The 22,591-nt window shown below is 41.1% G+C and overlaps 4 protein-coding genes across 4 annotated transcripts; all 4 read left to right on the top strand.

The window, feature by feature from the left end:
* The first annotated feature begins 4,129 nt into the window (after positions 1–4,129).
* Positions 4,130–6,916, top strand: LOC101293969. The gene is made up of 4 exons (XM_004296520.1): positions 4,130–4,687; positions 4,776–5,115; positions 5,259–5,789; positions 5,895–6,916. Exons 1-4 carry the CDS (start codon positions 4,674–4,676, stop codon positions 6,720–6,722), a joined length of 1,713 nt encoding a protein of 570 aa, XP_004296568.1. The 5' UTR covers positions 4,130–4,673; the 3' UTR covers positions 6,723–6,916.
* Positions 6,917–8,264: 1,348 nt separating this feature from the next.
* Positions 8,265–9,390, top strand: LOC101293677 (peroxidase 63-like). Its single transcript, XM_004296519.1, has one exon. It carries the CDS (start codon positions 8,265–8,267, stop codon positions 9,234–9,236), a length of 972 nt encoding a protein of 323 aa, XP_004296567.1. The 3' UTR covers positions 9,237–9,390.
* Positions 9,391–12,707: 3,317 nt separating this feature from the next.
* Positions 12,708–16,072, top strand: LOC101299083 (probable disease resistance protein At5g66900-like). Its single transcript, XM_004297916.1, has 7 exons — positions 12,708–13,395; positions 13,550–13,950; positions 14,080–14,444; positions 14,588–14,808; positions 14,886–15,532; positions 15,650–15,774; positions 15,859–16,072. Exons 1-7 carry the CDS (start codon positions 12,708–12,710, stop codon positions 16,070–16,072), a joined length of 2,661 nt encoding a protein of 886 aa, XP_004297964.1.
* Positions 16,073–17,258: 1,186 nt separating this feature from the next.
* LOC101293386 (probable disease resistance protein At5g66900-like) lies at positions 17,259–20,900 on the top strand. The gene is made up of 5 exons (XM_004296518.1): positions 17,259–18,131; positions 18,361–18,761; positions 18,859–19,214; positions 19,364–19,584; positions 19,673–20,900. Exons 1-5 carry the CDS (start codon positions 17,516–17,518, stop codon positions 20,797–20,799), a joined length of 2,721 nt encoding a protein of 906 aa, XP_004296566.1. The 5' UTR covers positions 17,259–17,515; the 3' UTR covers positions 20,800–20,900.
* The last annotated feature ends 1,691 nt before the right edge of the window (positions 20,901–22,591 follow it).

The following is a 22,591-nucleotide window of genomic DNA, read 5'->3' as shown; positions in this document are numbered from 1 at the left end:
GTCCGCAAACAAGACTTGGGAAGTGAAGTGCTACTTATGCGACGACCCTCACATGATGCGCGATTGCCCTCAAAAGAAAGCACTCAAAGCCATGACCTTGCAAGAGCATAGGATCGAGGCGGAGGAAGATGATGCAGCAAGGATGGGATGCATCCGGCTGCTCAATGCCGTGAAGGCTAGCATCCCTCAACCAAGGTGACAAGCGGAAGGTGGATCGCTTTACATCGATGTCAAGGCAAAAGACACGATGATTCGTGCCTTGGTGGATTGCGGAGCAACTCATAACTTCATGACGTCGGAAGAAGCAAGGAAACTTGGCCTCCGAGTCACGAAGGAGTCAGGCAGTGTGAAGACAGTGAATACACCTGCCACACCTATTGTTTGGGTAGCACGCGATGTGGAGGTTCACATTGACGCTTGGAAGGGGAAAGTCGACTTCACCATGGTCAAGATGGATGACTCTGGCGTGGTAATCGGCCTTGAATTCATGGACAATGTACGAGCATTTTCCATTCCATTCTATAACATCTTTTGCATTGTTGCGGATAGAGAATTGTCTTGCGTGGTGCTCGTGGCAAGGCAAGCAAGGGAGAAGACAAAGGCTCTATCCGCCATGCAACTCGCTAAAGCTTGGAAGAAGGGCGAGCCGACATTCCTAGCAACCCTCAAGATGGATGAGGAGGTTGGAGGAAAGTCCGAACCATTGACAAAAGCAATAGAGGCAATCCTTGAGGAGTTTGGAGATGTAATGCCCAAGGAGTTGCCGAAGAGGTTGCCACCAATGAGGGAGGTGGATCATGCCATCGAGTTGGAACCCGGAGCAAAGCCACCATCAAGGTCTCCCTATAGAATGGCGCCACCCGAGCTAGAGGAGCTCCGGAAGCAACTTAAGGAGTTGCTTGATGCCGGCTACATTCAACTGTCCAAGAGCCCATACGGTGCCCCCGTCTTGTTCCAAAGGAAGAAGGAAGGCTCATTAAGGATGTGCATCGACTACCGGGCGCTTAACAAGATCACCATCAAGAACAAGTATCACATCCCTTTGATTGCCGACCTATTCGATCAATTGGGAGGAGCAAGATATTTCACCAAGCTAGATCTTCGCTCAGGATACTATCAAGTAAGGATTGCACCCGGAGATGAACCGAAGACCGCATGTGTAACAAGATACGGATCGTTCGAGTTCTTAGTCATGTCATTCGGTCTCACCAATGCCCCGGCAACTTTTTACACCTTAATGAACAAGGTATTCAATCCTTACCTTGATAAGTTCGTGGTAGTTTATATCGATGACATTGTGGTCTATAGCAAAACCTTGGAGGAGTATGTCGAGCACCTTCGCATAGTGTTCCAAACCCTTAGGGAGAACGAACTCTATGTGAAGAAGGAGAAATGTTCCTTTGCCAAGGAGGAAGTGGACTTCCTAGGCCACAAGATCAAGGATGGAAAGCTCTTGATGGAGGAAAGCAAGGTGAAGGCCATCCAAGATTGGGAGCCGCCAACCAAGGTACCCGCACTTCGATCATTCCTTGGCTTGGTTAATTATTATCGAATGTTTATCAAGGGATACTCCGCCATTGCGGCACCCTTAACGGACCTTTTGAAGAAAAACAAGACATGGGAGTGGACGGATCGATGCCAATAAGCCTTTGAAGACTTAAAGAAGGCTTTGATGGAGGAACCCGTGCTAAGGCTGCCGGACCTTAGCAAGCCATTTGAGGTACACACCGATGCATCGGACTTTGCCATTGGTGGTGTACTTATGCAAGAGGGACATCCGATAGCCTTTGAAAGCCGCAAGCTCAATGACACCGAGAGACGATATTCGGTGCATGAGAAGGAGATGACGGCCGTAGTTCATTGCTTGCGCACTTGGAGGCACTACTTGCTTGGTTCCCATTTCATAATCTGAACCGACAATGTGGCCACAAGCTACTTTCAAACGCAGCAAAAGCTTACCCCGAAGCAACCAAGATGGCAAGAGTTCCTTGCCGAGTTCGACTATAAGTTGGAATACAAGCAAGGCAAAGAGAACGTGGTAGCGGATGCCTTAAGCCGGAAAGCCGAGCTAGCACTCGTCGTGCTTACACCTCAAAGCAATCTCATGGGAAGAATCAAGGAGGGACTATCCCATGACTCTCAAGCCAAGAACTTGGTAGAGCTTGTCAAGAGTGGAACGACAAGGCGATTTTGGCTTGAGGACGAGTTGCTTTACACAACAGGGAAGCGGCTTTATGTTCCAAAATGGGACAACTTGAGGAGGGAGATATTGAAAGAATGCCACGACTCAAAGTGGGTGGGACACCCCGGCACTCATTGCACGTTGGCATTGCTTAGCGATACCTACTATTGGCCACATATGCGGGACGATGTGGATGTATATGTGAAGACTTGCCTTGTGTGCCAACAAGACAAGGTGGAGCAAAAGCATCCGGGAGGGTTGTTGGAACCCCTTCCCATTCCATCAAGATCGTGGGAAAGTTTAAGTATGGACTTCATCACCAATATTGTAATATCCCACATCGGCCAAACGGAGAGGGGTTATGTGCTGTATATGTACATGCCCACCTCCAATCTAACACGAGGCCTTTTGGTGGCTCAGCGGCTTCGGAGGGGATGGGTACTCCGAGGTTAAGCATGTTGATGCTAGAGCAATCCCAGGATGGGTGACCTCCTGGGAAGCTGCTCCTGAGCTGCCGGAAACAAAACCGTGAGGGTCGGGGGCCCAAAGCGGACAATATCGTGTTACGGCGGAGCGGGTCCCGGGATGTGACAAATCTACCCAAGTTCGATGGTTGTGGATCCATCTTTGTTGTGGTAGATCGATTCACCAAGTATGCCACATTCATCCCGGCACCCGTGGAGTGTACCGCGGAGATAGCGGCATGCCTATTTCTCAAGCATGTGGTGAAGTATTGGGGAGTTCCAAGGAGCATAGTTAGCGATCGAGATGCTCGATTCACCGGAAGGTTTTGGAGGGAACTCTTCAAGTTACTTGGGGCAAAGTTAAACTTCTCCACGGCCTTTCATCCGCAAACCGATGGGCAAACGGAGCGCGTGAATGCATTGTTGGAGCTATACTTAAGGCATTACGTGAGTGCCAACCAAAAGGATTGGGCAAAGTTGCTTGATGTCGCCCAATTCTCTTATAACTTGTAGCGGTCCGAGTCGACGGGAGCAAGTCCGTTTGAGCTAGCAACCGGACAACAACCCTTGACTCCAAGCACGTTGGTGACCGGCTACACGGGAAGTAGCCCCGCTGCATATAAAACAGCCAAGGAGTGGCAACAAGCCAATGAGCTCGCTCGTTCGCAATTAGAGAAGGCTTCAAAGAAGATGAAGAAGTATGCGGACCGGCAAAGGCGACACTTGGAGTTCTAAACCGGCGACTTAGTGTTCGTGAAGGTTATTCCAACACAACACAAGGCGAACAAGGGACTTCACAAGAGTTTTCTACGGAAGTATGAAGGTCTCTTTCCGATCCTCAAGAAGGTAGGCAAAGCGGCATATCTAGTGGAACTACCTTTTAACACCAAGCTTCATCCGGTGTTTCATGTAAGTCACTTGAAGCCTTATCATGAAGATGCTGAAGCACCCGAACGAGGTAAGACTCATCGAGCTCCCGCTTATATGATCACTTCATTTGACAAAGAAGTTGATAGCATTGAGGCCAAGCGCGAGGTGCGGAAGAAGCGGGTACCAAGGTATACCGAATACTTTGTCAAATGGAAGGGGTTGCCCGTGTCCGAGGCTAGTTGGGAGAAAGAGGAGTCCTTGTGGCAATTCAAGGACAAGATTGCCGAGTTCGAGCAAGAGGAGATCGCAAGGGCAACGAGGACGTCGCCGACTTGAGTGAGGGAGAATGTCATGGACCAAGTTTGAGTGAAGCAAGTCCATGACACAAGCCCAAGTCCATCATGGAAGGGGAGGCACTTCAACATTCAAGAACATGGTGGATCTATCTAGAGAATTCTAGGACACTTTAGAATTCCCTAGCTTAGGTATTTTCTTGTAGATACTTCATGTATATTTTAGAACATGTAATTATAGCCATAGGATCAAATGAATCCTAGCCATCCATTAAGGAGGTGCTAGGCTATAAATAGGTGGTGAAGGCTCTTTGCCAAACCATCTTGGAAAGTCTTGTAAGTGTTCATAACTTAATACAAAGTTCATTTCTCCCACATTGTCTAAGTGTTTACTTTGCTTAGTCTTGCACACTTAGTCTACTTCTAGCATTCTTGTTCTCTTGTGTTGCTCTTGTTTCCGTTGCCTGAAGACGAGACTGACTTAGAGAGTTCAAGGAGGTGAACAACTCTAAGGCCGCACGGTTGGTAGAGGAGCGAAGTTCTCATCCCGTGACAATATTACCGGGGAAGTTCAATAGCATAACTCAGAAATGTAGACGTCCTCTTTCCCTCTTCTTCTTAGCAACAGGCAAACGTTTTCCAAGTAATTTTCTTGACGTGTCTTTGGACAAAAGACGAAGACTTTGTTTATTATTTTTGGGTCTGGACGAAGACTTGGTGAATTTCGAGCAAGTTCCTGGTTGGTGGGGAAGAAAAGTAGCAGAGCATTTGATCCCCTTTAAATGACAGCCATCTGTTCTTGTTACAAAATTTAACTTACGATCCTTGGGTTTCAAAGTAAATTGAAGAGAAAGGAGCTTGAAGATGACCAGCAACCAGTAAGTAGAGTCCACCTCCTGTTCATCCCTGGTTTTTTGTGATTCTGTTTTGTTTACTTGCGTTGACTTTGGTTCTTGATGATGCTAGATTCAGCAGCGGTTTGGAATCGGCGAACTTTCTCTTGACCTCTGATCCGGTTCACCAGGCTTGGAACGCAATCGAGAAACAGAAACAGATCAATCCGAATGCAGAGCCATGTTTGTTTAATGAAATCCAACCAGAAAATCCTACCATCATAGCTTTTGGAACTCCACCTAGCTCTCTGCAAGGACAAGAAGCTTTGGTTTCATCATCAAGCCTGAAAGAAGACAACTTTGCTCACTTTGAGTTTCTGTGCAACAAAACCAACCCAAATTTCTCCCTCAACCAAGCAGCAATCCAACTTTTTAAGTCACAATACGATGAGCTACTTCAGCTGAAAGAGAAGGTTAGTTATAAGAAGCTAACAAGTAAATTAGTTATGATAATTAGATTTAATTAGTTTCTGTAAGATTACACATGACTTGTTTGCACCTCGTCATTATCGATCATTATCACTAGCTTAGCTTGTAACTTCTTATAATGTTTCAGTTGGTAGAGAATAGCAAGAGCAAAACCCCTTCATTAGTAATCATCACTGGACAATCTGTGGGAGGTAGTGTGGCTACACTCTTCACACTGTGGCTGCTACAAGGCCTCAACTTGTCGAAAGTCAAACGCCCCCTTTGCGTTACTTTTGGTTCTCCTCTTGTTGGAGATGAACAACTCCGACAATGTGTGTTAAAGTTCTCAACATGGAAGTCCTGCTTCTTGCATATTGTCTCTAACCAAGACCCTACACCTCAACTATTTATATCGCGTAATCCTGGTGCTTACAAGCCATTTGGGACATTCCTACTATGCTCGGCTTTAGGTTGTGCTTGTCTTGAGGATCCGGATATCATTTTGGAACAGTTGGTGAAAACCCACGCCCAAAATCAAGAGTGCCATTATGGAAACATTTTGAGTGATCTCAAGTGCAAGGCATTGTGTAATTTTTCCAAGTCTATTGAAGCTAAATTAGATTCTTCACTTCAAGCATGCCTTATCACACAACTTCAAGCCATTGGAATTCTCTCGCAGGTAGCTAAATTTACACTTATTGATTATATGACTAAACAGTTTGCTTGCTGCTCGTTCCTCACATTATATGTAGGACCTTATATCTAAATTGAATCATTGCAACAGCAACAGCCAAGTAAGGAGATTGACAGTCTGATTGTAAGGATGAAGAAGCATGAAACAAAGTTATTAATTCAGAAGAAGAAGAACTCGGATTCGGACAAGAAGTTGAATGAAATGAAAGTTCACATGGCCTTTTTGGAGTGGTATAAGAAAGAATCCAGACAACCCAAAGTAGGTGGATATTATGACAAGTACAGAAACCAGGGGCATATAAGCGACGTAAATGTTAATGAGTTTAAGAAAAAACTCATGAATTATTGGGAGGACTCTGTCACAGAAGTAGAAAACAAGCCCCAGTTAGAAGGAGCTCATTTTCGGGTTCGTTGGCTATGGGCAGGCACCAACTACAGAAGGATGGTTGAGCCACTTCACATTGCAGACTACTACAAAGATGGTGGAAAGAGCTACAAAACTGATGGGAAAAGGCCTAAACATTTTATTCTGTTGGAAGAATGGTTGAAGAAAGTAGACAAACCTCAAGAAGTCCCAAGCAAATCGAAAAGACAGTCAGTGGGATCTAGTTTGAATGAGGATTCTTGTTTTTGGGCACACGTTGAAGAAGCTCGCATGTTATGCAATCTGGTGAAGAACGGATCAATTGAAGAGAAAGAATGTGCATTGCAAGAATTGAAAAAGTTTGAGGCCTATGTGTATGGTTCCCTCAAGAATTATGCATTGTCGCCGGAGATTTTCTTAGAGAAGAGCAGCTTCATGCAGTGGTTGAAGGAGTACAAGGGAGTTGTTGAGCAACCCTACTCCTCTTTGCTGCTGGACTTCATGAAAGAGCGCAATGACCAAGCGTACAAGGAAGGGACATTCATCTTTCCATGATCCAAAATATGATGTGCTTGTTTGCCAATAAAACATGATAACATGTAACATCTTGTGTGGTACTGCTGTTTTTTTTTTTTTTGGTTGTTGTAATGCTTTCTGTATTTGGTGTTTGTTCTAGTTTGCTTTGTGTATGCAGAAATAAAGTTCAATTCTTGCATATGAGTTCCATCTTGATAAAGACTACATTTTTGATAATTTGTGGGATCAAAAATTTGGTCCATGAATTGGGGTGGAAAGCTTAGTAAAGATGTAGCTGTATTCATATCCATGTCAGATCAGTAGGAATGAGGTGTTAGCTTAGAAATGGGCAACACCATCAGCAATAAGGAATGTAACTCAACATAGGAACAAACCCAGCTTATATGGGACCAGCTTTGCACATGCATCTGCATTTCTCTCTACATCAACTCATCAACCCAACCTCTTCTAACTCTCTAATCTCAGCACCTTTTTTTTTATCAATAATGCTCCGGACTACTGAAACTCTTGAGATTTGATGTGTTAGGTCGTATACTGATCTCAATTCAAAGCGAGTTTTTTTTTTTTGCACTTTAGGATTTCACTGCTGGATACAGTGTAGAAAAGTTGAAACCATTCAAGCTTTGATTGACACTTTTGTCTTTGTAGGAGTTGATGCAAAGTGAATAATTTTGGCCTAGCATGTAATGAACATGCCATTAGGTGAGTCGAGTTGACTTGGTCCAGCCCATAGTTCGCTCATAAATTCCAAACTAGATCACCGCTCTTTTGGATTTGAGAACATTTAAAGAGTGGCATGAGATGGCATCCATGGGATCAGATGCGGCGGGGACCATCACACAGCCGTGTGGAACTTTTGATCTCTTAATGATAACTTGATAACTTGGTTCGTCTGAAGTGCAGATATGCATGCTATCCATGTAACTAAGAAGAATTTGGAGGCTTTCTTGCCGATTGTAAGCTTGTGATTACTATTTCATTCATTCTCTCAATTTGGAAATCAATCATTACATCCTTTAGCTATTCAGTATGTTAATTTTAGTTTCACTCACTTATGTTGTACTACAAATTACAAAAATATTTTTTATAAAAATTACAATAGACACGAAACTCTCGATCTTCCTATCACGTATCATAAAACTAAAGATTTTTAAGCTCTGTTTTAAACAATATTTCTCTCGTGTGATTCGAACGCAACATGCGCTAAACACACCGTTGTCTCACCTCCCCAATTCTAAACCCTAGAACCGACGCTCCCTAATTAACTCCACTCCACTTATCACTAATCAAAATTAATTATCCCTCCACTAATTCCCGCTTACTCATAACCCTGTCTCCGTCCCCCGCATCCCTCCAATTACACAAAACACCACCCCAGGCTCACATCCCAACACCAACCAAAAGGGCACCCCCGTCATTTCCTACCCCTCCCGTGATTGGTGGCGCCTGTAGACATTACTCTACACGCTCCCTCATCCCAGTAAAACCCCCTCACTCTAAAACTAGCTTCAACTCTTTCAGCTCAGAAAGGAAGCAAGAAACCAAACCAGAAGCTCAGCCATGGCGGTGCTTCTCATTCTCTTCCTCGTACTCCTGTCAAGCTCTGCTTCTATAGAATCAAGGCTTTACACAAACTACTACTCTAAGTCTTGCCCGAGATTCACGCAGATTGTTCAGGACATTGTCACCAACAAACAGATCTCCACCCCCACCACCGCCGCCGCCACCCTCCGCCTCTTCTTCCACGACTGCCTCCACAACGGCTGCGACGCCTCCGTCCTAATCTCCTCCACCCATTTCAACAAAGCCGAGCGCGACGCCGACATCAACCTCTCCCTCCCCGGCGACGCCTTCGACGTCGTCGTCCGCGCCAAGACCGCCGTCGAGCTCGCCTGCCCCGGCACCGTCTCCTGCGCCGACATCCTCGCCGTCGCCGCCCGCGACCTCGTCACCATGATGGGTGGCCCTTACTACAACGTCCCCCTCGGCCGCCGCGACGGGAAATCCTCACACGCCGCCGCCGTCGACGGAACCCTCCCCTTGCCCACCATGACCATCTCCCAGCTCATCGAGCTCTTCGGATCCAGAGGCTTCTCCGCTCAAGAAATGGTGGCCCTCACCGGGGCCCACACCATTGGATTCTCCCACTGTAAGGAGTTCACCGCCGCGATCTACAACTACAGCAGCGCGGCGCAGTCCGACCCGGAGTACAACCCGAGATACGCGGCCGGGTTGCGGAATGCATGCGCGGATTTCCAGAAGAACCCGACTTTGTCGGTGTTTAATGATATCATGACGCCGAACAAGTTCGACAATGCGTATTTCCAGAACCTTCCGAAGGGACTGGGGCTGCTGAAGTCGGATCATGCTCTGTTTAACGACCCGAGGACGAGGCCGTTTGTGGAGCTCTATGCGAAGGATCAGGGCAAGTTCTTCTATGCTTTTGCGAGAGCGATGGAGAAGCTGAGTGTGTATGGGATTCAGACTGGGAGGAAGGGAGAGATTAGGCGAAGATGCGATGAGTTTAATTGATTAAAGGAGTGAGCTTGGGTTAACTTGCATTGTTGTTTTTTCGGAAGCTGTTCAATTGGGTATGGTAAATTGAGCTTTGTATACATGTTTTTTGTACTATGAAGGTGATCATGATTTGTTGAGCTTCAAATATATATACACATATATGTTCATTATTCTGTGAGTCTCTGTTTCTGGGTTTGGTTCTTTTGCTTGATTGAGTGCTGGGTTTGAGTCTTTGAGATGAGCATTGTGGTGGAAATGGTTTGTTAATTGTTTCAGGTGATTCTGTGGAATGCAGATTTGGTTTAGGGGAGTGTGTTTGTGGAGAAACGAGTGCTAGCTGTTAGTTGGTGGCATTGTTGGTACGTAGAATACAATTAAGATTACAATAGTGAAGAGATTGAATAAACTAAAGGTTTCTGATTTTGAAGGAAGCGTTTATAAATGTCTCTGTTTGTTGAAGTTCATAGTTTGCTTTGAAGATTACAATAGTGAAGAGATTGAATAAACTAGAGGTTTTTGATTTTGAAGAAATCGTTCATAAATGGCTCTGTTTGTTGAAGTTCAGAGTTTGCTTTGTCTCTTGCTTGTGTCTTGATCTTCTCAAGTTTCTGAGTTTCTCTTCTCAGAACCTGTAGTGTTATATTTTTTCAATTATAAGTTAAATTAGTCCTTATTTTTCTGGGTTGCATGTGTTTTGCCTAGTTTATATGCAGAACTAAAATTTGCTAAGACGGCCACTGAAGCTATAGGGAGCTTCCCTGCAGTGTACAGACAACTCCAGCAGGGATCTTATGGCAACCCTGTGCGTTTTCTATTGGAATATTGCGACTATTCTAACAATGTCTCAATAATAACTATGGGGGTTATTATACTATGGGCACAATGTCTCAACCCTGTGCGTCTACCTCAAAATTTGGTTGATCTATTATACTATGGGGGTGTGTTGGGCGTAGTCATCAGCTCAAGGAGATTTGGTTAATATGCTACACCACTACCTTGTGGTTTATCTGGAAAGCAAGGAATAAAATGAGGCATGATAATTGTACCATTATTGTAGATGCAGTAAGTCAGTTAATTATGGGTCACGTGAAAGCAGCTAGCAAATTCGCCTCAGGTTGCATGTCTAATTCTTTAACAGAGCTCTGGGTTTTGAAGAAGTTTGGTCTTTTATGTCGGCCCCGTCGGGCTCCTAGGATTACAGAGGTTAATTGGCATCCGCCTCTCTTTGGTTGGTTTAAAGTCAATACTAATGGTGCATGGCAAAAGACTACAGGGAAATCTGGTTATGGTGGAATTTTTAGGGATTTTCACGGCTCTTTCCTTGGTGCTTTTGCTTCAAACCTTGAAATTCCTAACTCGGTGGATGCAGAGGTTATGGCGGTTATTCAAGCTATTGAGCTAGCTTGGGTTAGGGATTGGAAGCATATTTGGCTTGAGGTGGATTCAACAATTGTGCTTAATTTCTTACGTGATCCTCATCTTGTTCCTTGGCATTTACGAGTAGCATGGGGTAATTGTTTGCACCGCATTTCTCAGATGAATTTTCGATCTTCTCATATCTTCAGGGAAGGTAATCAGGTGGCCGATGCTCTTGCCAATATGAGTTTGTCGATGTCTGCATTATCTTGGTGGGATGAACCTCCCCACTTCATTCAGGGCATGTATCAACGAGATAAGTTCGGTCTCCCAAACTTTCGTTTTCATTGACTTGTTTTATAGTGTAGTTTGATGTCTCTTGTTTGGTGTTTTAGGATACTGGCTTTAGTGCCATCCAACTTATTTGTAATCTTTCTTTTTTATTAATAAATTTGAGGTGGGAGAGCACTCTGCTTTACCTAGCTCTTATCGAATTAAAAAAAAAAAACAATGTCTCAATAATAAGGAAACTTCATTTTCTTGGGTACTTTTTTCTTCACACTGATCCTTCTTTTTTGGCTGTCAAATTGAACTTCTTTCCTATATGAGGTATCCCATCCAATTTCAGAAGCTATCAGAGTCGATATCAGTTCAGCAAATCATTGACATAAATAATCATGTCTGGCTTGCTGGAGTTAATAGTAGTCTGTGGTGTTTATTTTCGATGCGAGTAGTCTAGTAAAGTTGGTGTAGTGAAGTAAAACGTTCATATCTCACATACTCAAATATAGTAAAGTAACTAATAGTCTTATTTAAAGTACAAATAGATCATCTGTCTAACCTTAAACAAATCAGTGAAGCGTAGTCCGACTTAGCTTGATTGCTGAAATACCGTGAAGATTTCTTAGCTACAGCACAGAAACATAAATTTTAGTTCAAGGCTTCAAGCTCACTTGGAAACAGTATATCTGAGAATCTTATTTAATCAAGCAAACGTATACTATAATTAAAAGAAATCTGGGCTTAGCTTGAAGATTGGGCCGCACAGGCGCAAATTGAGGAGACTGGAACTATATAACACTTAAAAAAAAAAAAAAAAACAAGAAGAAGAAGAAGAAGAAGAAGAAGGGTGTATAATAATCAAGGTGTGTGCACCATGTCGCTAATAAACAATGGCCAGCTTGCATTTTTAATGTGTGATCACAGACTAGATTAAAACAAAGATTATTATCGTAGCTAGTAACCTAATAATGTGAATCGATCATTATTAGTCAACTAAATCCTAATTAACAAGGATATAAATAGTTCTTAATTAGCTTAATTATCTCCGTGCTCTCCCAAAACAAAAGAATTCTAAGAAAAAAACCATGTCGATCGACTCAAAGGTATCCTGCACCCAATCAAATACCTACAATGCTTCTGAACCTTTAGTGGAGTTTGATCCATTCGATTCCAAACATTTTCATGGTTTGTTTAGGTGATTGATATTTACACACCCCTACCCCACTTTTTATAAGAAAATGTCTAAACTATCCATGTTTTAATCTCTTCAAGTTGTTAAGGATAGAGACATTTTAGACATTTCTTTATAAAAAATAGGGTAAGGGTGTATGAATTGTAAAAAATGATGTGTAAATTTTAACCCCCTTTGTTTAATGTCTCGTGCATCATTTACATTTATACCCCTGTTGTTTGATTCTTTTTTTTATTTAATAAAGCTTAATTTCTTTTACCAAAAAATAAAAATATAATTAACAAAGATTATTCCATGTGCATGATGAAAGTCACAAGTGATGCCATGTGGGTTGTGTTCCTTGCCATCAAAGTCTCCGGAGACAGAAGGCTCGATAGGTGCACAAGTTTAGAGAAAGACCAGACTATGGCAAAGTCAAACTCGAGCTTTCCATCGGTTGTTTTTTTGAATAAAAATTCATCCAATAATTAAGCTTGTAGTTCTTTGATCAGCAAAAAGAAAGAAGGTTGTAGTTGTATAAATTGAGCTTAATTTGAGTATCAGTTCATGTCACAACCAAAGCAAGTGAGATCGAGAATATTGATTAATTGAGTTTTGAGTACTGGCTCTCTCGTCTTCCAAGTTTAGATTAAAAGAGCTAGCACTGTACTATGGCAATGGCTGTGGATTTCGTTGTGGGAAAAGCATTCGAGGCACTCTATGCGGGCGTTGAAGAGGTCATTCGGAATAATCTGATATTCTCCGATCTCTGCAAGGACATCAAAGACAGGCTCGACTGTTTAGCACCACTGATCCACGAGATGGGGAAATATAACCAACAATTGGATCTTACAAAGGAGTTGGAAGCTTTAGAAGGACTCATAAAGCGGGGGACAGAGCTCGTCAGCAAATGCTCTAAGCTTGGTAAGTGGAGCGTCCGGAACATCTACAAGAAGCAGAAGTACTCGAAGGAATTTCTTGAATTCAAAGAGTCTCTCCAAAAGGAGTTAGAGGTACTCAAGGTGCAGGTGGCAAGAGATGTGAAGAAGACTGGAGTTGCCGTGGAGAGTATGGCAATAGAAGTGAAGAAGACTGGAGTTGCCGCGGAGAATATCCAGGTTGTGCTTCAAAACATAGAAAGGGGTGTTTCATTGCTTTTGAAGAAGAATGAGGATTTAGAAATTGAAGCTTTAAGTGCAGCACTGCCTGAACTCCCAGAGCTGATAGTCGGATTGGAAGTTCCTTTGGAGCAACTGAAGGGGAAGATTCTTAAGGATGAGAGATCCATGCTCACCCTGACTGGTCCTGCAGGATGCGGCAAGACTACTTTGGCAGCAAAGTTTTGTCAAGATCAAGACATCAAAGGTACCACCAGATATACTAATTCATCATTCATTTCTAATTATTGCCTCCTTGATCCACAGTTACTGCCATATATGTACAAATTATACACAATAATTTACCTAGCATGGCCATTACCTAAGGACCAGACTGATGTTTTTATGCTGTATTTGGTTAGATAAATTCCAGGAAAACATCTTCTTCGTCACTTTTACTAAAAAGCCCAACTTGGAGCGTATTATGAAAGGGTTATATGAACAAAAGGGTTATAAAGGACCTGCTTCCCATAATGAAGCAACTCCAGTGAAATGGCTTGAAAGGGTTGAGATGGAAAAAGGTGAAGATCCTTTATTGTTGGTCTTGGATGATGTTTGGTCTGGATCAAAATCTCTTCTTGAGAAGTTTGAGTACAACATGTCAAATTACAAGATTTTAGTGACATCGAGGTCTGAATTTCCGAAATTTGGTCCTTCATATCATCTACAACTATTAGATTATGAAAATGCAATGCAAGTATTTCATCATACAGCATCCTTGGGAGACAAGAGCTCTCATATTCCAGAACATCTTTCGAAAGAGGTGAGGTGATTCTTTTCTTGCACATATTTAAGCTTTACTTGTCTTACTAAACAAATCTCATCAATATACGGTAAAGTAGGTACCAGGTATCTCACCATTTTTTAACTTCTTGAAATTCTAATTATGCAGATAGTAAAATATTGCAATGGGTTTCCATTGACCATTACAGTGGCCGGAAGATCACTTTGCGGGCAGCCTGAAGAAATGTGGCGAAGTAGAGTAGATGATTGGTCGGAAAGTTCTTCCATTCTTGATTTTGAGACGGGTCTGCTTCTTCAGCTCCAAACCAGCATAGATGTCTTAGAAAATGCTCCGCCTAAGGTCAAAAAATGTTTTTTCGACCTATGTGCTTTTCCGGGAGATGTTGAAATCCAAGTTACAGCTCTCTTTGATATGTGGGCAGAGTTGTATGATCTAAAGAAAGAGACGTCATGCATTGGCAAACTCTATGAACTCAACAATCGCGGTCTGGCTCTTTTACAAGAACCAGAAGGGTATGCAATACAAGCTCATATGTTTCTCCATATATATGTACAATATTTTCGTTTTGTTGCATAATAATACTTGATACATAGGTTAACAAATTTATCAGCACTAAAATTAGCATTATTGTTTTCTAATCATGAACACTATATAGGGATAAACGTTTCGGAGCGGTACAGGAGGCAAAAGATTTCAGTGAATACGTCGTTAGACAACATGATTTGCTTCGAAAACTGGCTATCTACAACTTGAAAGGGGATCCGGTGGAGGATAGAAAAAGACTAATAATAGAGATATGTGGAAACAATTTTCCCAAATGGTGGAGAGAACAAAAATATCCATACATCAATGCGCGACTTGTATCTATCTCAACTGGTACGTATATATATGGTTTCCATTACATATGCAAATACTAATATTACATGCAAACCCTTATTATATGTTTTTTGCAGATAGAGAGTTCTCAGTGAAACTGCCCAACATGGAATTTCCAGAGGCAGAGGTTCTAATCTTGAATTTTCAATCAGAAACGCTCTTTGCCTTACCCGAATTTGTGGAGAGAATGCATAAACTCAAGATGCTGCTGGTCCTAAATTACTCTGGCTGTTATGTTGAAATGGATAATTTTGAGCTACTAGGCTCCTTATCTAATCTTAGGAGTCTCAGATTAGACGGCATCAATTTTTCTTGCATAACCAAGAGCCCAGTACAGTTGAAGAATCTACACAAGTTGTATTTGAGAGCAGGGAGCTACGAAGTTGAAGAGGAAGATGAATGGAGCTATGACGACGAAGATCCTGTTGAATTGTCACATGTATTTCCAAATATTAACGAAATGGTCATTGAGGCCTTCGATTTCTGGGAATGTCCTGCAGGGCTCTGCGAGCTGGTTCATCTAACAAAGCTCAAAATCATTTCTTCTGGTCGCAGTTCATTTGAGTTGCCTGAAGCCATTGGAAATCTGGTCAGATTAGAAGTTTTGAAGCTTGAGAACTTTGGAGTGCTTCCTGACTCGATTGGAAATCTCAAGAAATTAAAATTGCTCATCATCAGCCGCTTTTATTCGAAAGATGCCTTGCCTGAATCGATTGGAAGTCTGGTCAGTTTAAAAGTGTTGAGGGTTGAGGACTGCAAAAATCTTTCAGCCGTTCCAGACTCGATTTGCAATCTCAAGAAATTAAAATTTCTTAAAATTTCTAACAATAATGCATTTCAGTTTTTGCCTGAACAAATGGGCAAGCTCAAGTGTCTGAGACATCTCATCATCGACCGCTGTGATCGGCTATATAAGTTGCCTGAATCGATTGGAAAATTGATCAATTTAGAAGTATTGAGTCTAAGGTACTGTTACATATTGTCGGAGTTGCCTAAGTCGATTAGAAATCTCCAAAAGTTAAACTTTCTTGACATCGATGCATGCTGCAGAATAGAGGAGTTGCCTGAGCATGTTGGTGAATTGAAGAGTTTAAGAAAGCTGCAGATGGTTTTCTGTAATGTATTGAGAAAACTGCCTGAATCAGTTTCACATCTTGAGCAGTTAGAGGAAGTGATATGCGAAGATTGGCAGGCAAGAGAGTTATGGACACCCTTTTTACCCACTCTCAAAAACCTTAGCATCGTGCTCTGGAAGCCCAAGTAATTCCAGTTGATGGCCGAAGTGTATGTTTGTTTGTTTGTTTTTTTTNTTTTCTTTTTCTTTTTTCGGGTAAAGTGTACGTTTCTACTATTTTTTTTGTCTTTTCAAAAAAAAAAAAAATTTGTTTTTTTTTGGGTCTAAGTTCTATATTCATTTGTTTTAATAAAGCCTGGTGCCCTGATGTGACTGGTCGGCTGCTCTCTGATCATCATCGATAAAAATGTCAAATACAAAGATAGAAATAAAACTTGAACACCTTCTTACAATTAATCAAGTCCTGATATATTTATCGAGAATCTCTACCGACGGCGTTCTCCTTTCTGGATTTTCGGTCTGGTTGGTGGGCCGATGGCGATACTTTGGGATCAAGGTCGCCTGCTAGAGGTGACGGCGGCGGCTACAAGCTTGCAACTTGGGTGCCCTTTGCAGTTGGGCCTGAACTCATTATGTTGAGGCTTTTCTTTTGAGGGTTGGGCCTAGTTTGTTCTGGTCTATTCTTGCCAGACGGGCTAGGTTAAATGTCTAGGGGTTTCATATCTGCTTCAAATAAGTTGATGACTCTGATAAGTCAGATGACTCTAACAGCTACCGATTGATCATGATGTTTATCCAAGCTGTATTCTTACAATTCATGTGATCAATAAAAGACTTTATGTTTTTCCTTCAAATTAAAACCATAAACAAACAAACAATGTTGAAAGATTTTCCTCAAGAAAACCTCAGATTATGTACTCAAAACTCCAACAGTGTTGAAAAACTTACCTCAAAAGAACAAACAACAAATTATCTACTCAAAACTCCAATAATGTTGAAAAACTTATCTCAAAAGAAAAAACAACAAATTTTATACACAAAACACGGAGAAAGACCAAAGAGTATAATAAAATAAAATAGAAGTGAAAGACCAAAGATAGTAGACATCAATTATTGATTTAGAAGTCTTCTGTATCATAAAATGATATATAACGATCAAGGTTTAGCCAGCTTGCATTTTTGACGTGTGAATGTGATCTGGGATGGATTAAATTAAGAGTAATCATAGCTGACAACCTAATAATGTGGATCGATCATTAATTTCTCGCAAGTCAACTAAAGCTTAATTAGTTTACAACTTCTGATAAACATAATTAACTCATTTGATCGAGCTAGAGCGCTCTATAGAGCTAGGTTATGACAGCTTTATCATAATATCATACAATCAACAAAGATTAATTTCCATGTGTATGGAAGCCAAGTGCTACGGCCATGAGGGTTATGTTCCCATTCCGAACCTATTCTTCTTAATCTCGCCATGACGCCTATATATTACAAACAAATCAAGCAAGGGACGAACCCTTTTATTGCTTTCCTCTCTAGTCTTCTTTCTTGTTTCTCTCTTTCTTTTGGCCAATTTGTTCTTCCCCCTTTGAACCATATAGATCGGAAGAGCTAGCTCGCGCTGTGATCATGGCGGTTGTCGGGGATTTTCTTGTAGGGAAAGCGCTCGAGTTACTGTATGGTGGTGTTGAAACGTTGATTGCCAATAATCTACTCTTTGAATCACTCTCCACCGACATCAAGGCCAAGCTAGACGCTTTGAGACCGATGATCCAGAAGATGGTACAACGTAATCACCAACCGGATTGTCCTGAGGATCCAGTTTTAAGAGATTTACGAGTATTAATGGAGGAAGGAGCAGTGGTCGTCTGTAAGTGCTTCTCTAAGATTCGTATTTGGAACTTCTATAAGAAGTACAAGTACACCAACAAACTTCTCAAGTTGAATGAAGCTCTTGAGAAGCAGTTAAGTTTACTGAATGTGCGTGTAGCAGTTGTCACAGACGAGAACAATGGTATACTACATGAGCTCTTAGATATTGCGAATCAAAACAAATCTGCAGCAATTGAAGCAGGTTGTGCACTACCTGAACTACCGTCACTTATAGTTGGATTGGATATTCCACTGAAGGAATTGAAGATGGAGTTTTTTAAGGATGAAGTATCACTGCTTGTATTGACTGCTCCAGGAGGATGTGGGAAAACTACTCTGGCAACAAAGTTCTGTCAAGATCAAGACGTCAAAGGTATTACTGATCATATTGTTACTTACTATGCCAAACAAATCCTTTCTAGATCAACATTCTTTTTGATAGTATTTACTATTTATTATTAGTCTTAATCGCTTCATACATTTCCATGTACATTTTCTCGTGCAGTTATAGACGACTATTAATTACTTATATATGTAAAATAAAGGAGATCGATTACATAAGTTCAATGACAAACTAATGTGTTTTTACTGAATTTGTTTAGATAAGTTCAAGGACAACATCTTCTTCGTCACTGTTTCTAAAAAGCCTAAGTTGGAGCTTATCATGACAGAGCTATACAAACAAAAGGATTATAAGGTACCTACTTTCCAGAATGGAGTATTTCCAGTGAAGTGGCTACAACAAATTGTGAAGGATGAAGGTGATAATCCTTTGTTATTGGTCTTGGATGATGTTTGGTCTGGATCAGAATCTATTCTTCAGAAATTTGAATTTAAGATGTCAAATTACAAGATTTTAGTGACATCAAGGTCTGAGTTTCCGAGATTTGGCCCTTCATATCACCTGCAACTATTAGATGATGATAATGCAATGCAACTTTTTCATCACACAGCATTCTTAGGAGACAAGAGCTCTCATATCCCAAACGATCTTGCAAAAAAGGTGAGATCGATGATTGAGTGATTCATTTCTTGCATATACAATAGTTACAAGTAAGTATCTCACCATTTTTTATCTTGTTCAAACTCCAATTATGCAGATAGTAAAACACTGTAATGGATTTCCACTGGCTATTACAGTGGTAGGAAGATCACTTTGCAGTCAACCTATACAAACGTGGCGAAGTAGGGTAAATGAATGGTCAAAAGGTGCTTCAGTACTCGACTGTGAGATGGAATTGTTTCAATGCCTCCAAAGCAGCTTCGATGCCTTGGATAATGCAACGCCTAAGGTCAAGGATTGTTTGTTAGACCTAGGTGCGTTTCCCGAAGATTCTGAAATTCAAGTTACAGCTCTCATTGATATGTGGGCGGAGTTGTATGATCTAGATGAAGAGATGTCATGCATTGCCAAACTCTATGAACTCAACAATCGCAGTCTAGCTCTTCTACAAGGGTATGCAACAAGCTTATATATATTGTTATATGTCTCTCCTATATGTACGAAAATTTTCTTTTAGTTACAAATTGATTCTGAGAAGTCTTATTTACATAAGAGAAACTAAATGTAGCACTATTTTTCTTTTTAATCATGGACCCATATAGGGATATGCGGTTGGAAGTTGTACAGGAGGCAATAGAATACAATAGATACGTTGTTAGGCAGCATGATTTGCTCAGAGAACTGGCTATCTACAACTCAAAACGTGATCCGATGGAGCATAGAGAAAGACTGATCATAGAGATATGTGGAAACAATGTTCCCAAATGGTGGAGAGAACAAAAATATCCATACATAAATGCTCGCCTTGTATCTATCTCAACTGGTATATACATATATATGGTTTTCCATTATTTCTGCAAATGTATTACATTCACTTTCGATATTCAAATCAAATTATATGTTGTTTGCAGATGGAGAGTTCTCAGTGAAACTGCCCGACATGGAATTACCAAAGGCAGAGGTTCTAGTCTTGAATTCTCAATCAGAAAGGTCCTATGCCTTACCGGAATTTGTGGAGAGAATGCATAAACTAAGGATGCTGCTTGTCATAAATTATACCAGAAGGGCAAAATTGGATAATTTTCAACTACTGGGCTCCTTATCAAATCTCAGGACTCTCAGATTAGACGGCATCGATCTTTCTTGCTTAACCAAGAGCCCAGTACAGTTGAAGAATCTACACAAGTTGTATTTGAGAGCATGTGGATATAATAGCAGAGATCTGAAATTATCACATATTATATTTCCAAATCTGAAGGAAATTGTTTTCGAAAGCTGCCTTCTCCTGGAATTCACAGGAGTTCTCTGCGAGCTGATTCATTTAACAAAGCTCAAAATCACTAGTAGATTCCGGTTATCAAACTTGTCTGAAGCCATTGCAAATCTGGTCAATTTAGAAGCGTTGACGCTAGACGTCGGCTTAGTTGCAGGGATTCCTGAATCGATTGGGAATCTCAGGAAATTAAAACTTCTTAAGATTAATAACGATCGGGATTTAGAGAAGTTGCCGGAACAGATGGGTATGCTTAAGTGTCTGAGACATCTCATCATCGAGGGTTGTAGTAGGCTATCTGCGTTGCCTGAATCAATTGGAAATTTGGTGAATCTAGAAGTATTGAGTCTAAGGTATTGTACCCACTTGTCAGAGCTGCCGGAGTCGATCAGAAATCTCCAAAAGTTAAACTTTCTTGACATGTATAGATGCATAGAGATCGAGGAGTTGCCTGAACATTTTGGTGAATTGAAGAGTTTAATGAAGCTGCAAATGGTTGGTTGTTATGCATTGAGAAAACTGCCTGAATCAGTTTCAGATCTTGAGCAGTTAGAGCAAGTGATATGTGTAGATTGGGATGCAACACATCTATGGACACCCTTGTTGCCCACTCTCAAAAACCTTCGCATCGTCGTGCGGGAGGGCAGCAAATCCTTTGTCCCTTGTTGCCCAACTTCCCCTCCAGTTGATATGGTTGAAAAATTTCTAATTGCGTTTGAGAGACTCTTCAGAAAACCCCGGGTGCGCGGCGCACCCGGATGCTAAAGAGCACGTGCAAACAACGCGATGTTAAGTCGGCCGGTCCTTGTTTTAGTCTTTTCTCTTCTTTTCTTCTTCTTCTCTCTCTCTCTCTCTCTCTCTCTCTCTCATGAATCATGATCTCATCTTCCTCTCTCTCGTCTTCCTTGTGGCTGAGACCTCATTTTGAATCCGTAAACAAGTTAAAAATCAGGACATGAAGGAGAGGCTGTGCTTGGAGGTGGAGCGGCAGGGGCTCAAGATGGTGAGGCTTGGAAGCCATGGCGGTGGTGCCCAATTCATGGGTCGGCCAATTCTATTGCTCCTCCGGTTTCCTACACCATAACAAGTCCCTCAAATTCAACCCCGCCACTCTTTGGCATAGGTATTCAATTAAGAGTCTATAGGATTTTTTTTGAAGCATTCTATTATTTCATCGACTTTGTAGGATTCTTTAGTGCTTGGTATAAATACCAAACCCCTTGAGAAATCTGACCCCTACACAAGAGATTTTCAAGCATTCTGCATCTCTGGTACTAAAGATGAAACGTCAACAGCATCGAAGATGAACTGGCCTTGACAACCACAATCTTAACGTTCCTTTGTTTTCTGATAACAAAGGTACTTTCCCTCATTCTGATTTTGCTCTTTGTTGCTGTTCTCGTTTGGGATTTATTGATGATGATGATGGTTGGAGCTTGTATCTTATTTGTTATGTGAATTTGATGCTTTGTCTTGTGACAGGGTTCTCCTTTGATTCTTTTATGCACGGCTGCTGCTTCTAATTCTGATTAGAACTTTTTGTGTTTGTATTTCATTCAGCGGTTAGTTAGGTTTGTCTTGTTTGGGAATTCTGGAATTGAATTCAACAGGTTTTTATATTTTAGGTTTGTGTATTTATAGACTTCCATTGTTTGTACAGAAAATTCTTCCATTGAAAAGATTTTGTATTTCAAAAAAAAAATCCTATAATTTGTCTTATTGATTAGATGGGTAGGACATACTGATTGAGGGATTGGATTATAAATCAAACTGCAGAGAAACCCCATACTGTTTGAGAGGAAAATAATTTTGAGAATGACTTGCCATGCATTATTTAAAAATTAAATCGGTGTTTGTGATGTATGTAAGTTAGTATTGATGTAAGATCATAGATTAGCTTCAACCAACTATTTATCTTTATGAATGTGGAGTTCATATATACATGTCTCAATCTATACAGATTATGTTCGACAAAGTTTATATATGATATACTAGGTATAAATTTATATCAAGTGTTTAGCTTAATTGCGAGTAATCCGACTTTGAATTGTCCAAAGCTAGATAATCTCTAAACTATGATATTCATAAATGCTTATAGGTGCACAACTTCACAGCAACAGATTGGTAAAGGATTGCACACAAGCTAAGAATTGGCATGCTTTCATAGGGGGGTCAGCTCTTGGATTTGAATAGAAGGTCGGCTGAGTTGTCTATAGCATTCCTGTTTTGTTGATTTGCTGATTAATATTCAGAGTTGAGGTTGGTGGTGCGCCTAAACACTTGTTTGTATCTACTGAACTACCAATAATGTTCATAGAGATAGTAATATTACTCCTTATCATGCATTATATCAATGTTCTCTCAGACTGTTCAAATCATATAAGATCTATCATCTCAAACTCTAAACGAATATTTTCCTTCTCCAAAAACAGCAAGCATGAAAAAGAAATATATAAAACACTACAAAAAATGGTTTGGATGTAGTAAAACACTACTTTCCAGAATGGAGTATTTCCAGTGAAATGGCTACAAAAAATTGTGGAGAAAGAAGGTGATA

This window comes from Fragaria vesca, linkage group LG4 (genome assembly GCF_000184155.1).
Source record: "Fragaria vesca subsp. vesca linkage group LG4, FraVesHawaii_1.0, whole genome shotgun sequence".
Lineage (NCBI taxonomy): Eukaryota > Viridiplantae > Streptophyta > Magnoliopsida > Rosales > Rosaceae > Fragaria > Fragaria vesca.
This window is presented reverse-complemented; position numbering and strand designations above follow the sequence as displayed.

Bases quoted from the DNA above. Each gene is read 5' to 3' on its own strand.
- LOC101293969 (XM_004296520.1), top strand. The intron at 5,116-5,258 runs GTTAGTTATAAG...ATAATGTTTCAG, and splicing joins TACTTCAGCTGAAAGAGAAG to TTGGTAGAGAATAGCAAGAG. The intron at 5,790-5,894 runs GTAGCTAAATTT...TCATTGCAACAG, and splicing joins CCATTGGAATTCTCTCGCAG to CAACAGCCAAGTAAGGAGAT.
- LOC101293677 (XM_004296519.1), top strand. From the start codon at position 8,265: ATGGCGGTGCTTCTCATTCTCTTCCTCGTACTCCTGTCAAGCTCTGCT.
- LOC101299083 (XM_004297916.1), top strand. From the start codon at position 12,708: ATGGCTGTGGATTTCGTTGTGGGAAAAGCATTCGAGGCACTCTATGCG. The intron at 15,533-15,649 runs GTCAGTTTAAAA...AATGCATTTCAG, and splicing joins CTGAATCGATTGGAAGTCTG to TTTTTGCCTGAACAAATGGG. The intron at 15,775-15,858 runs GTACTGTTACAT...TGCATGCTGCAG, and splicing joins TTAGAAGTATTGAGTCTAAG to AATAGAGGAGTTGCCTGAGC.
- LOC101293386 (XM_004296518.1), top strand. From the start codon at position 17,516: ATGGCGGTTGTCGGGGATTTTCTTGTAGGGAAAGCGCTCGAGTTACTG. The intron at 18,132-18,360 runs GTATTACTGATC...GAATTTGTTTAG, and splicing joins TCAAGATCAAGACGTCAAAG to ATAAGTTCAAGGACAACATC. The intron at 19,215-19,363 runs GTATGCAACAAG...GGACCCATATAG, and splicing joins AGTCTAGCTCTTCTACAAGG to GGATATGCGGTTGGAAGTTG.